Source organism: Chiloscyllium plagiosum, chromosome 43 (assembly GCF_004010195.1).
Source record: "Chiloscyllium plagiosum isolate BGI_BamShark_2017 chromosome 43, ASM401019v2, whole genome shotgun sequence".
Taxonomy (NCBI): Eukaryota; Metazoa; Chordata; class Chondrichthyes; order Orectolobiformes; family Hemiscylliidae; genus Chiloscyllium; species Chiloscyllium plagiosum.
Window position 1 is genome coordinate 15,922,355 of NC_057752.1, and position 11,807 is coordinate 15,934,161.

At 45.3% G+C, this 11,807-nt stretch overlaps 1 protein-coding gene across 1 annotated transcript in view; it reads left to right on the forward strand.

Moving 5' to 3' along the window:
* LOC122543408 overlaps positions 1-11,382 on the forward strand; it is a 31,461-nt gene extending 20,079 nt beyond the window's left edge. Inside the window, exons 4-5 of the mRNA XM_043682115.1 lie at positions 7,519-7,740; positions 10,995-11,382. Coding sequence (XP_043538050.1) covers positions 7,519-7,740; positions 10,995-11,072 — 300 coding nt within the window. The 3' untranslated portion in view covers positions 11,073-11,382. The remainder of the gene's footprint in view (positions 1-7,518; positions 7,741-10,994) is intronic.
* Positions 11,383-11,807: the final 425 nt, after the last annotated feature.

Genomic DNA, 11,807 nt, shown 5'->3' on the forward strand with positions numbered 1-11,807 from the left:
TCAGCGGGTCGTTAGTTCATGGAATGCCCTGCCAGTAACAGTGGTGGACTCTCCCTCTTTATGGGCATTTAAGAGGGCATTGGATAGGTATATGGAGGATAGTGGGTTAGTGTAGTTTAGGTGGGCTTGGATCGGCGCAACATCGAGGGCCCAAGGGCCTGTACTGCGCTGTATTCTTCTATGTTCTATGTTCTATGTTCTACAGAGTCTGTGCTTCTGTGATTGTATGGCTGTGGAAGGTCAATCATTCAGTAGCTCAAGATAGGAATTGATGAGTTTCTGAAGAAGATCTTATCACTGTGTATATGAGTGAACTTGTAATATCTTCTGAAAATACGCCAATGGCAAAATTAAGAGAAAAAGGTGCAGCTTACTTACATAGAACATAGAACATAGAACATTACAGCGCAGTACAGGCCCTTGGGCCCTCGATGTTGCGCCGATCCAAGCCCACCTTAACTACACTAACCCACTATCCTCCATATACCTATCCAATGCCCTCTTAAATGCCCATAAAGATGGAGAGTCCACCACTGTTACTGGCAGGGCATTCCATGAGTCGTTAGTTCATGGAATGCCCTGCCAGTAACAGTGGTGGACTCTCCCTCTTTATGGGCATTTAAGAGGGCATTGGATAGGTATATGGAGGATAGTGGGTTAGTGTAGTTTAGGTAGGCTTGGATCGGCGCAACATCGAGGGCCCAAGGGCCTGTACTGCGCTGTATTCTTCTATGTTCTATGTTCTATGTTCTAAAAGAGAATGGAGTAACAGACAGGCTGTAACCAGCCAGTGAAACAACAGTTCCCTAATGAGAACTGAAATACACCTGTAACACATTGACTGTATAAATCAGGCAGTTTAGAAATAAGTCCTGAATAAAAAAGGAATACCAGTTAACAAACTGGCTTGGTAGAATCAGCCAATTCAGGAATCAGGTTTCTCCAAACAATTGGAAACCGACAGTAACACGCACTAGATGTGGCTGGCCAGCCAGCTCAGAGTCGATCCCCTTACACAAGTAGAGGGTCCTTGACACTGATCCAGTTCCCTCAGAGTCAGCTCTCGGAGTGAACAGGATGTCTGACACTTCTGTTCTTATATCAGCTAGGGCTCCCTGATTAACAACCCCAATCAGGGAACTCACATTCTATGAATTCCATCTGGCTGACCTTGTCACAATCACTACACCATCCCCCCCCCCCGAGTCCGAGGACACAGGCTAATTATTTTTGTTATAGTAACTCCTCGGCCATTTTAGCACCAGGTCAGGTTCCTTTGACTCTGCCTCAGGTACGGGCGGTGTACAGTAACCCACCTCTCACGCCCAGAGCGCCTCAGAAGAAATTCATCCTCTTCTTCATGAAAAGTCCTGCACAGTCGACAGGGTACTGAGTCCAGAGTTTACTGTTCCATTCCCAAGAACAGAGGGGAGCTGCTGGCATAAATGTTTGTCCTGGTTGCTACTCTCGGCACTGCATCACCAATACAGCTAATCCTGGCCACCAGACATAACTTCTGGCAAACACCTTCATTTTGGAGACCCCTGGATGGCTCTGGTGGAGTTCAGCCAGTACGTAGCGGTGACTTTTAACTCAGGACATTCGCTCTTGATCCTTATCACAATATGCCATCCTCCTACTGTGATCTGGTCTCTCCAGGCCTGAAAAGGTTTCCATTCTGGTTTTGAATGCCTTTTGGTTTCCCCCATCGCCACCAAATATTTCAGTTTTGCCAGGACCGGAACCTTCTGCATCCAAAATCTGATATTGTCAGCTACAACTGGCAGTGTGTCCAGAATATTTAAAACCATTGCGAACTCTTCCAGTGGCGGTACCACCAGTGGTGTATCTACCAACGGGAATGCATCTGCATTTGCTACTTGGCCACTTCATTGGTGTTCCAACTTGTAATTTTATGCATTTAGTATTAGAGCACACCACTGAGTTCCACCTGAAGCTATGGGCTGCACTGCCTTGTCTTCTTTAATTAAACCTAACAGGGATTTGTGGTCCATTATGATTATCAGTTTACTTCCATGAAGGTATTGGTGGAACTTCCTGACTCCAAATTTTTGACCGCCAACCCTTCCTTCTTGATTGGGACATATTTAAGCTTTGCATGAGCCAAAGTCCTCATGCATATGAGTCCTGTTGCAGCTGTACAGAACACTGGTGAGGCCACTTTTGGAGTTCTAGGCATCCTGCTATAGGAAGGGTATTATCAAATTGGAAAGGGTGGAGAAAATATTTATAAAGAAGTTACCAGGACTACAGGGTTTGAATTTTAAGGAGAAACTGGATAGGCTGGCTCTTCTTTCCCTCGAGAGTAGGAGGTTGAGGGGTGACCTTTTGGAGGTTTTTAATATTATGACGGACGTAGATAAGGTGAATAGCAAAGTGGAACTGAAAACTAGGAGACATAATTTTAAAATGGGATGAGAAATATTTAAAAGGGACCTGAGAGGCAAGGTTTTCACACAGAGGATGGTGCTTATGTAGCAATATTGCCAGAGGAAGTTTTAGATGCAGGGACACTTACAACATTGAAAAAACATTTGGACAGGTACATGAAGAAGGTTCCTGAAGAAGGGCCTGTGCCCGAAACGTCGAATCTCCTGTTCCCTGGATGCTGCCTGACCTGCTGTGCTGTTCCAGCAATAAAGTTTCAACTTTGATCTCCAGCATCTGCAGACCTCACTTTCTCCATGTACATGAAGAGGAAAGGTTCAAAAGGAGGTGGGACAAACGCAGGCAAGTGGAACTAGTTTAAGTTTAAGAAACCCGGTCAGCATGGACGAGTTGGGCTGAGGGGTCTATTTCTATGCTGTGTGACTTTATGAACTGTTGACCTAGAAGTCACCCTGCAACAGCCAAAACCCCCATCCTCTCTGTATGAAATTGTCCAATTCCCTTATCATAATGTCACAGAGATGTACAGCGCAGAAATAGACCCTTTTGTCCAACTCATCCATGCCGACCAGATATCCTAACCCAATCTAGTCCCATTTGCCAGCACTTGGCCCATTTCCCTCTAATCCTTCCTATTCATATACCTATCTAGCTGCCTTTTAAGTGTTGTATTTCTACCAGTCTCCACCACTTCCTCTGGCAACTCATTCCAAATATGCACTGCCCTCTGCCTGAAAAAGTTGCCCATTAGGTCTCTTATTTTAAATCTTTCCCCTCTTACCATAAACCTATGCCCTCCAGCTCTGGAATCCCTCACCCCAGGGAAAATATCTTGTCTATTTATCCTATCCATGCCCTTCATGATTTTATAAACCTCTATAAAGTCACCCCTTATCCTCCGATGCTCCAGGGAAAACAGTCCCAGCCTATTCAGCCATTCCCAATAGCTCAAACCCTCCAACCCTGGTAACATCCTTGTAAGTCTTCTGCTTGATCACTTCCTGCTTTCACATGGTACTGCAACATGAAATATCACCTGCTAACATATTCCTCCTCTGAAATGAGCACTGTCAACCAGTTTGGGAAGGACAATGAAAGAACAAACTTGCAGTAACACAACACATATCAGATCTGAAAATGCTTCACATTGCATTTAAAAAGGTGTGCAATCACGAATGTACCAGCCAAGTCCTGTCGGTAGCAAGTGAGATGATTGGCTGCAGAAAATATTCTTGACTGAGAGATGAATGTTGACCAGCGTGGCCTTGGTCCAAATGACAACTGGTTTTAAATACCGACTCCTGTCAAGGAAATGAAGGGGGCATATGGAGTAGAGAGCAGCTATGAAATATTGACTTCATGCTGTTTGTACCTCCACTTCCCAAACTGTAACTGATCACATAACTGTATTTCCAACCACACTTACTGTATTTCAACTTGTACTGATTTTATAATAACCTGCACCAACATATACACATACCCACCGTATGTAACCAAGACCAATTGTATATCTATCAACTGTGAGACAGGTAAGAATGGATAAGATTAAGGAACCTTGGATGACGATAACAGAGGAACTTCTTGTCAAAAGGAAGAAGGCAGCTTACATAAGGTGGAGGAAGCAAGGATCTAGCACAGCTTTAGAGGATTACAGGCTTGCTAGAAAGGAGCTCAGAAATGGACTGAGGAGAGCCAGGAGGGGGCACGAAAAAGGCTTGGCAGAAAGGATTAGTGAGAACCCAAAGGCATTTTACTCAAACGTGAGGAATAAGAGAATGATCAGGGAAAAGATAGGGCCGATCAGGGATATCGGAGGGAAGTTGTGAGTGGAGTCTGAGCAGATAGGGGAAGCCCTAAATGAGTTTTTTGCTTTGGTTTTCACCAAGGAAAGGGAACTTGTTGTAAATAAAAACTTAGAGGAGCTGGGATATGGGCTTGACCAGATCAGGATTGATGAAGTTGATGTGCAAGAAATTTTGGAAAACATTAAGATTGATAAGTCCCCAGGGCCAGACCAGATTTATCCTAGGCTGCTCCGGGAAGTGAGAAAGGAGGTTGCTAAGCCACTAGCGAGGATATTTTCCTCCTCACTCTCCACAGGAGTTGTACCAGAGGATTGGAAGGAGGTGAATGTTGTTCCTCTTTTCAAGAAGGGGAATAGGGAAATCCCTAGCAATTACAGACCAGTCAGTCTTATGTCTGTGGTCAGCAAAGTTTTGGAAATAATTCTGAGGGATAGGATTTATGACTATTTGGCAAAGCATAGTGTGATTAAAAGCAGTCAGCATGGCTTTGTGAGGGGCAAGTCATGCCTCACAAATCTTATTGAGTTCTTTGAGGAGATGTCAAGACAGGTCGACAACAGTCGAGCAGTGGATGTGGTGTATGTGGACTTCTGCAAGGCATTTGATAAGGTTCCCATGGTAGGCTCATTCCTAAAGTCAGGAAGTGTGGGATACAGGGAGATTTGGCTATCAGGATTCAGAATTGGCTGGCTGACAGAAGGCAGAAGAATGGTTGTGGATGGAAAGTTTTCTGCCTGGAGGTCAGTGTTGAGTGGTGTCCTGCAGGACTGTGTTCTTGGGCCTCTGCTCTTTGTAGTTTTTATAAATGACTTGGATGAGGAGGTTGAGGGGTGGGTTAGTAAATTTGCAGATGACACAAAGGTTGGAGGTGTCGTCGATAGTATAGAGGGCTGTTGCAGGCTGCAGTGCGACATAGACAAGGTGCAGAACTGGGCTGAGAAATGGCAGATGGAGTTCAACCTGGATAAATGCAAAGTGATGCATTTTGAAAGGTTGAACTCGAATGCTGAATATAGGATTAAAGACAGGATTCTTGCCAGTGTGGAGGAACAGGGGGGTCAGGGTGTGCATGTACATAGATCCCTCAAAGTTGCCACCCAAGTGGATAGGGTTGTTAAGAAAGCATATGGTGTTTTGGCTTTCATTAACAGGGGGATCGAGTTTAAGAGCCGTGAGGTTTTGCTGCAGCTCTACAAGTCCCTGGTGAGACCACACTTGGAATATTGTGTCCAGTTCCGGTTGCCCTATTATAGGAAAGATACAGAGGCTTTGGAGAGGGTACAAAGAAGGTTTACCAGGATGCTGCCTGGACTGGAGAGCTTGCCTTATGAAGAAAGGTTGAATAAGCTCGGACTTTTTTCTCTGGAGAGGAGGAGAAAGAGAGACCTGATCGAGGTGTACAAGGTAATGAGAGGCATGGATAGAATCAATAGCCAGAGACTTTTCCCCAGGGCAGGATTGATTGGGACGAGGATTGGTTTGAAGATATTAGGAGGAAGGTATAAAGGAGATGTCAGAGGTAGATTCTTTATGCAGAGAGTTGTGAATGCATGGAATGCGTTGTCAGCTGTGGTGGTGGAGGCAGAGTCATTGGGGACGTTTAAGCGACTGCGAGACATACACATGGATAGCAATGAGTTGAGGGTTGTGTAGGTTAATTTGCTATGTTTTACATTAGGATTAAACCTTGGCCTGTTGTGCTGTACTTTTCTATGTTCTATGTATGTAACTCCACCCACAATTTCTACCCAAACTGATTGTACTCACACTGTCTGTAGCCCCACCCATATGATCCAGTCAAACCGGCTGTACATCCACACTGACTGTATCTTCACTCATACTATATCTCCAATCAAATCAACTGTACCTCAACCCATACTGACTCCATCTCAACCCATACTGATTGTACTTCCAGCTAAACTGATTGTACCTTGAGACAAATCAACTCCACATCCATACTGAGTGCATCTTCAGTCAAATAAAATGTATCAGCACCCACACTGTACTTCCAGTCAAACCAACTGAGCTGCACCTTTATTGAATGTCCTTGTACCTTCAGAAGCATTGACTTCACTTCCACCTATATTTTACCTGGATCTCAAACTGCACTGGCTGAAACTCTGCAACATGTTAAGCTTTGGAACAGGTCAGGCTGTTTATCAGTAACTGTGAAAAACTGCAAATGAATGTTGCACTTGGGATCTTTTGTCACAATATGATCTTTCCTCCTTTAAATTCTCATGACCTGTGGTGTATTTTTAGCACTTTGTGATGATCTGGGTTCATATGATGCATTTTTTCACTCTCTGGAACGAAGAGTTGGACTCTAGGCAGAGTACAACAGCTTTTGAAATGGGGGCATGTTGAAGGATGCTTCAAATTATTTGGATGGACATTAGGACCAATGGGTGTGTTGATCAATAGAAGAAGTTCAGGAATCAAAAGGGTTGCTATCTACAGTTAGAGACAAAAGGTAGCCAAGTTCAGTCATTGGAAATAAAGACCCATTGGCCACCTTGGCAAAAGCTGATGGAGAGATTGAGCATTAAATTGATACAGAAAGGGAAGTGTCAGGCGGGTGGATAACACTGAGATATGAACTCAGGGAGGCACAACAATACTGATGGTCCCACTAAAGTGACAGTGAAAATAAATTAAAGCTGATGATGATAACCCTTCACCAGCTCAGAAATGTAGCTGGTGGTCACACCGTTGACATTATGTTCTGTAAATCTCTGCTGATATTAACTTCTGCTTTGAATAACTATCTTTCTCGTCTTTCCACCATGACCCCTACTTGGAATACAGTTCCAGAACAACACTGCAGTGGTTATCTATCATGCTGCAAGGACTGTTAGCATGGCTTCTCAACCAAGGCCATCACAACTGACCAAGCAGAATTAGCAACACTCTTCTCCTTAAGCTATGCCTTCAAGCTGAGTTGGAGACAGGGTGTGGTGGTGCGTAAGCAGAAAAATTAAGGAAGAGCTGGGAAAAGGAGACACTCTGTAAAGATTTTAATTTTGTATTCATTAGCACAGATGCATGAATATCAAATTTCCAACCAAGAATACCACAGAAATGTCTTGGTCAATAGAATCCATTTACCAAACCATTGACACTTTGCTTCTTGTTCAACATAAATTGTTGCTCCCTTTGAGATTGGGCGTTGTTGCAATTCTGTCCTGATGTGGAAGTGGAAAGGTTCAACATTATTTCTTTTTTGTCAATAATTCTCAAATTGTGGACCAACAAATGGTTATTATATCTATTAATTCTCTCTTTCTTTCTCTATTAATGTTAGTGTCCTGACTGCAATTACCTTGTGCAGAGAGTGGATCCAGACAACCTGTGTGTGGAGTGCCTGTCATGTTCTAATGTGAAAGGGAAACTCTACCAATTCTGCTGGGATTGTATGAGAGAGTGGAATAACCCAGCATCACAGAACACTGACTGCGGCAACAAATCCTGCAGCATCACCGCAATGCTGCTGTCCTGTCCACTCATCGAGGCCCCCAACATTGAGGTACACCAGTGCCCAGTGGTGAGGGCATGTCCCAATTGCGAGACCTTGGTTTCTCACTGTCAGCAGGGCTGTCCACAAGTAATGTGTCCCAACTGTTTTTATGAATTCTGTTATCGTTGCCTGGGCATTGAAGGGTGTAAATTTGCTGAATTTGTGGAACTGAGGGATGAAGATGATGATGATGATGATGATGACTCAGTTTACGAAGATCTTAATGATTTCTCCGAGTGTATCAGAGCTGGAAGACAGAAAATTACTGGCAGAAAGAACTATAAAATTAATCCAAACTGGACAGGGATTTGACAGATAGTGAAGTGGAAGGTGATTTTAATTATCAATTCAGCTAACCTCAAAACAGTCATGATGTAAGGAATGAGAGACTCAATCTCCTCCTCCCAGTCAGGTTCTACTGATGCAGTAGTCATGTCCCAACCTGTGTGGCAGGAGGCCATGGTTCAGGTTCCACCTGCTCCAGAGATGTGTTATACCATCTCTGAACAGGTTGATTAAAAATATCCTCTTCTTTCCAGTGTTGGTCAAGTCACAAGAAAAGCTGTGCGCAGAACAGCTTTGATATGAACTGATTTAAAGTGGTCACTTTAAATCACGACCACTTCCACCCCTACCCTCGCCCCCTTCAGATCCCACAGTCACCATCTCCTCCCCCACCGACACCCGAGGTGAGTGTCACTTCTGGACATGACGTCATCCCAGTCCCTCCACTACCACGCCACTCCAGTTAGAGTCTCCACCCCCACTCCCAGCTCCACTCGGTAATGGCTCCCAGCCCTGCCAAGTTTTCACCATTCCCCCCAGATCTCCCCCTCACTGAGGATAAATGAACAGTCCTCAGCAAACACCTTACCTTCATCCCCCTCTACTCCCGGATCAACAAATTCAACACTCGTTGAGGCAGTGAAAACTTCTTCCACTGTCTCCGCCTTGAGCTTACTTTTTCCATCAAGACTCCTGCCCACCTTCCAAGGACCCCTTCGCCCGCCTCCAATACACCCTATCCACCTGGACACTCCGTGTCGGTCTGTTACCCGCCCTCGACCTCTTTATTTCCAACTACCGCTAGGACATTGACCGCCTCAACCTGTCCACCCCTCTCACCCACTCCAACCTCTCACCCTCACAATGCGCAGCCTTCCACTCCCTCTGCTCCAACCCCAACCTTACCTTCAAATGGACAAGTGGGGGGGTTGCAGTGGTAGTTTGGCGCACTGACCTCTACACTGCTGAAACCAGGCACCAACTTGAAGACATCTTCTCCTACCGCCCCCTCGACCATGACCTCACCTCCCATCACCAAACCATCATCTCCCGGACCAAACACAATCTCATCACCTCAGGGGATCTCCCACCCACAGCTTTCAACCTCATAGTTCGGGAACCCTGCACCAAGCCTGACTACCCTGGCCCAGCCATCATCTCAGCCTGCTCCTGCCCCACTGAATTCTCTCCATATCTCTCGATACTGTCCTATTCCCGCCTGATCCAGGAACTCCCCACGCACATTCAGGACACCACCCACGCCTTCCACCTCCTACAAGACTTCCGTTTCCCTTGCCCCCAATGCCTCATCTTCACCATTGACATCCAGCCCCTATACACCTCCATCCACTATGATCACGGCCTCCAAGCCGTCCGTTTCTTCCTCTCCCGACATTTCCACCAGTACCCTTCCACAGACTACTCTCATTCATTTGGCGGAACTGGTCCTCACCCTCAACAATTTCTCTTTCAAATCCTCCCACTTCCTCCAGATGAAAGGGGTAGCCATGGGCACCCACATGGGCCCCAGCTATGCCTGTTTCTTTGTTGGTTACGTGGAACAGTCCATCTTCTGCAGTTACACTGGCACTACTCCCCACCTTTTCCTCCGCTACATTGATGACATATCAGCGCCACCTTGTGCTCCCATGAGGAGGTTGAACAGTTTGTCAACTTCACCAACACATTCCACCCCAAACTTAAGTTCACCTGGACCATCTCAGACACCTCCCCACTTCCTGGACCTCTCCATCAATGGTGACTGACTCAATACTGATTTCTACAAATCAGCCGACTCCCACAGCTACCTGGATTACATCTCTTCCCACCCTGCCTCCTATAAAATGCTATGCCTTATTCCCAATTCCTCTGCCGCATCTGTTCCTAGGAGGACCAGTCACACCACAGAACACACCAGATGGTCTCCTTCTTTAAAGATCGCAATTTCCCCTCCCACGTAGTTGATGATGCCTTCCAGAGTATCTCATCCACTTCCTACATCTCCACCCTCGAACCCCACCCCTCCAACCCACAGAAATTGCAAAACCTGCACCCAAACCTCCCCCCCCCCCCCCCCCACCTCCATCCAAGGTCCCAAAGGAACCTTCCACATCCATCAAAGTTTCACCTGCACATCCACACGTCATTTACTATATCCGTTGCTCCCGATGCAATCTCCTCTACATTGAGGAGACAGGACACCTATTTGCAGAGTGATTCAGAAAACATCTCCGGAACACCTGCACCCAACTCCAACTCCACCACCCTGTGGTAGAACACTTCAACTCCCTCTCCCACTCCGCCAAGGACGTGCAGGCCCTGGGCCTCCTCCAGTGCCACTCCCTAACCAACCAACGGCTGAAGGAAGAACACTTCATCTTCCGCCTCAGAACCCTCCAACCCCATGGCATCAATGTGGATATCACCAGTTTCCTCAATTCTCCTCCCCAATTTCCCATTTCCCCTTCCCCCCCCCTTATCCCAGTTCCAACCTTGCAGCTCAGCAGTGCCCTCACGACCTGTCCTACTTGTCTACCTTCCTTCCCACCTATCTGCTCCACCCTCCCCTCCGACCTATCACCATTACCCCCACCTCCATCCACCTATCGCACTCTTAGCTACCTTCCCCCAGCCCCAACAACACCCTCCCATTTATTGCTTACCCCCGAGGTTCCCAGACTCATTCCTGATGAAGGGCTTTTGCCCGAAACGCCAATTCTCCTGCTCCTTGGATGCTGCCTGACCTGCTGTGCTTTTCCAGCATTACACTCTTGACACTGAACTGATTTAAACACTTACCTTCACAAATATTGGCAACCCGACTCTATCCAACAAGAATGACAAAAATAACAAAAAGCTAAAACTTTCATGTATTGCAACTCTTAATCCTTAATGTGCATTCATATTACAAATGAATTTTGAAGTGTATCAATTATTGTCAGAGATAGATAATCTATTTCACTGTATCCTACCTATAGGTCTACCACCTAATTCACAACAGAGTCTCTACACTTTCAACAGCTTCACAATCCTCTGCCATCTCTATAGTTTTGTAAAGCACCATAGAAGAGATGAGAAAAAAATGTCTTCCCTCAAAAGGGTTGTTATGAATCTTTATAATTCTTTCCCAAAGTGGATGCTTATTTTTTGAATATATTTAAGACTTGTTTGTTGGTCTCTCACAGTATCAAGTGAAAGCCCAAATAGTTGAAGCCCAAGATTAACTACTGATTGCAGTGAAAGCCAGAGTATGCTTGACGGGCTAAATGGTCTGCTCCTACTCCTATTTCTTGTATTCTTATTTATAACAATAAAGGCGAAGAGAAATGCACATTTTGAGCAATGTCATTCCGCCATACTATTTCAACATACTGAAGTAAACTTTATGTTGGAATTAACATACATTTTTGTAATGTGTTTCTTTTAATTTTTCTCCTCCTCTGTTAAAGGGATAGGATCCTGAACAGATACCATTCTACACAAGTCTTGTCCCATCTTGGCCAGGTTATAATTCTTTATATGGGTCTAGCCAATTTGTCTGCAGGAGCGAGAACCATGTTTTAATCTTCACTTGTCCTCAATTAATGTCTGTTTGCACTTTGTTGCGAAAATAATAGGATATGGCAATCAGGAGCACAAACCCAGATATGTTTCCCATTCCTGGAATTTCTTTGGTTAATGAGTGCAGGAAGGCTATTCAGCCCCTCCATCCTGATACATAAGTGCAGAAGAAATAAGATGTGCATTTACATAATGCATTTAGCAACCACTGGTTGAGTCGAAGATTTTTC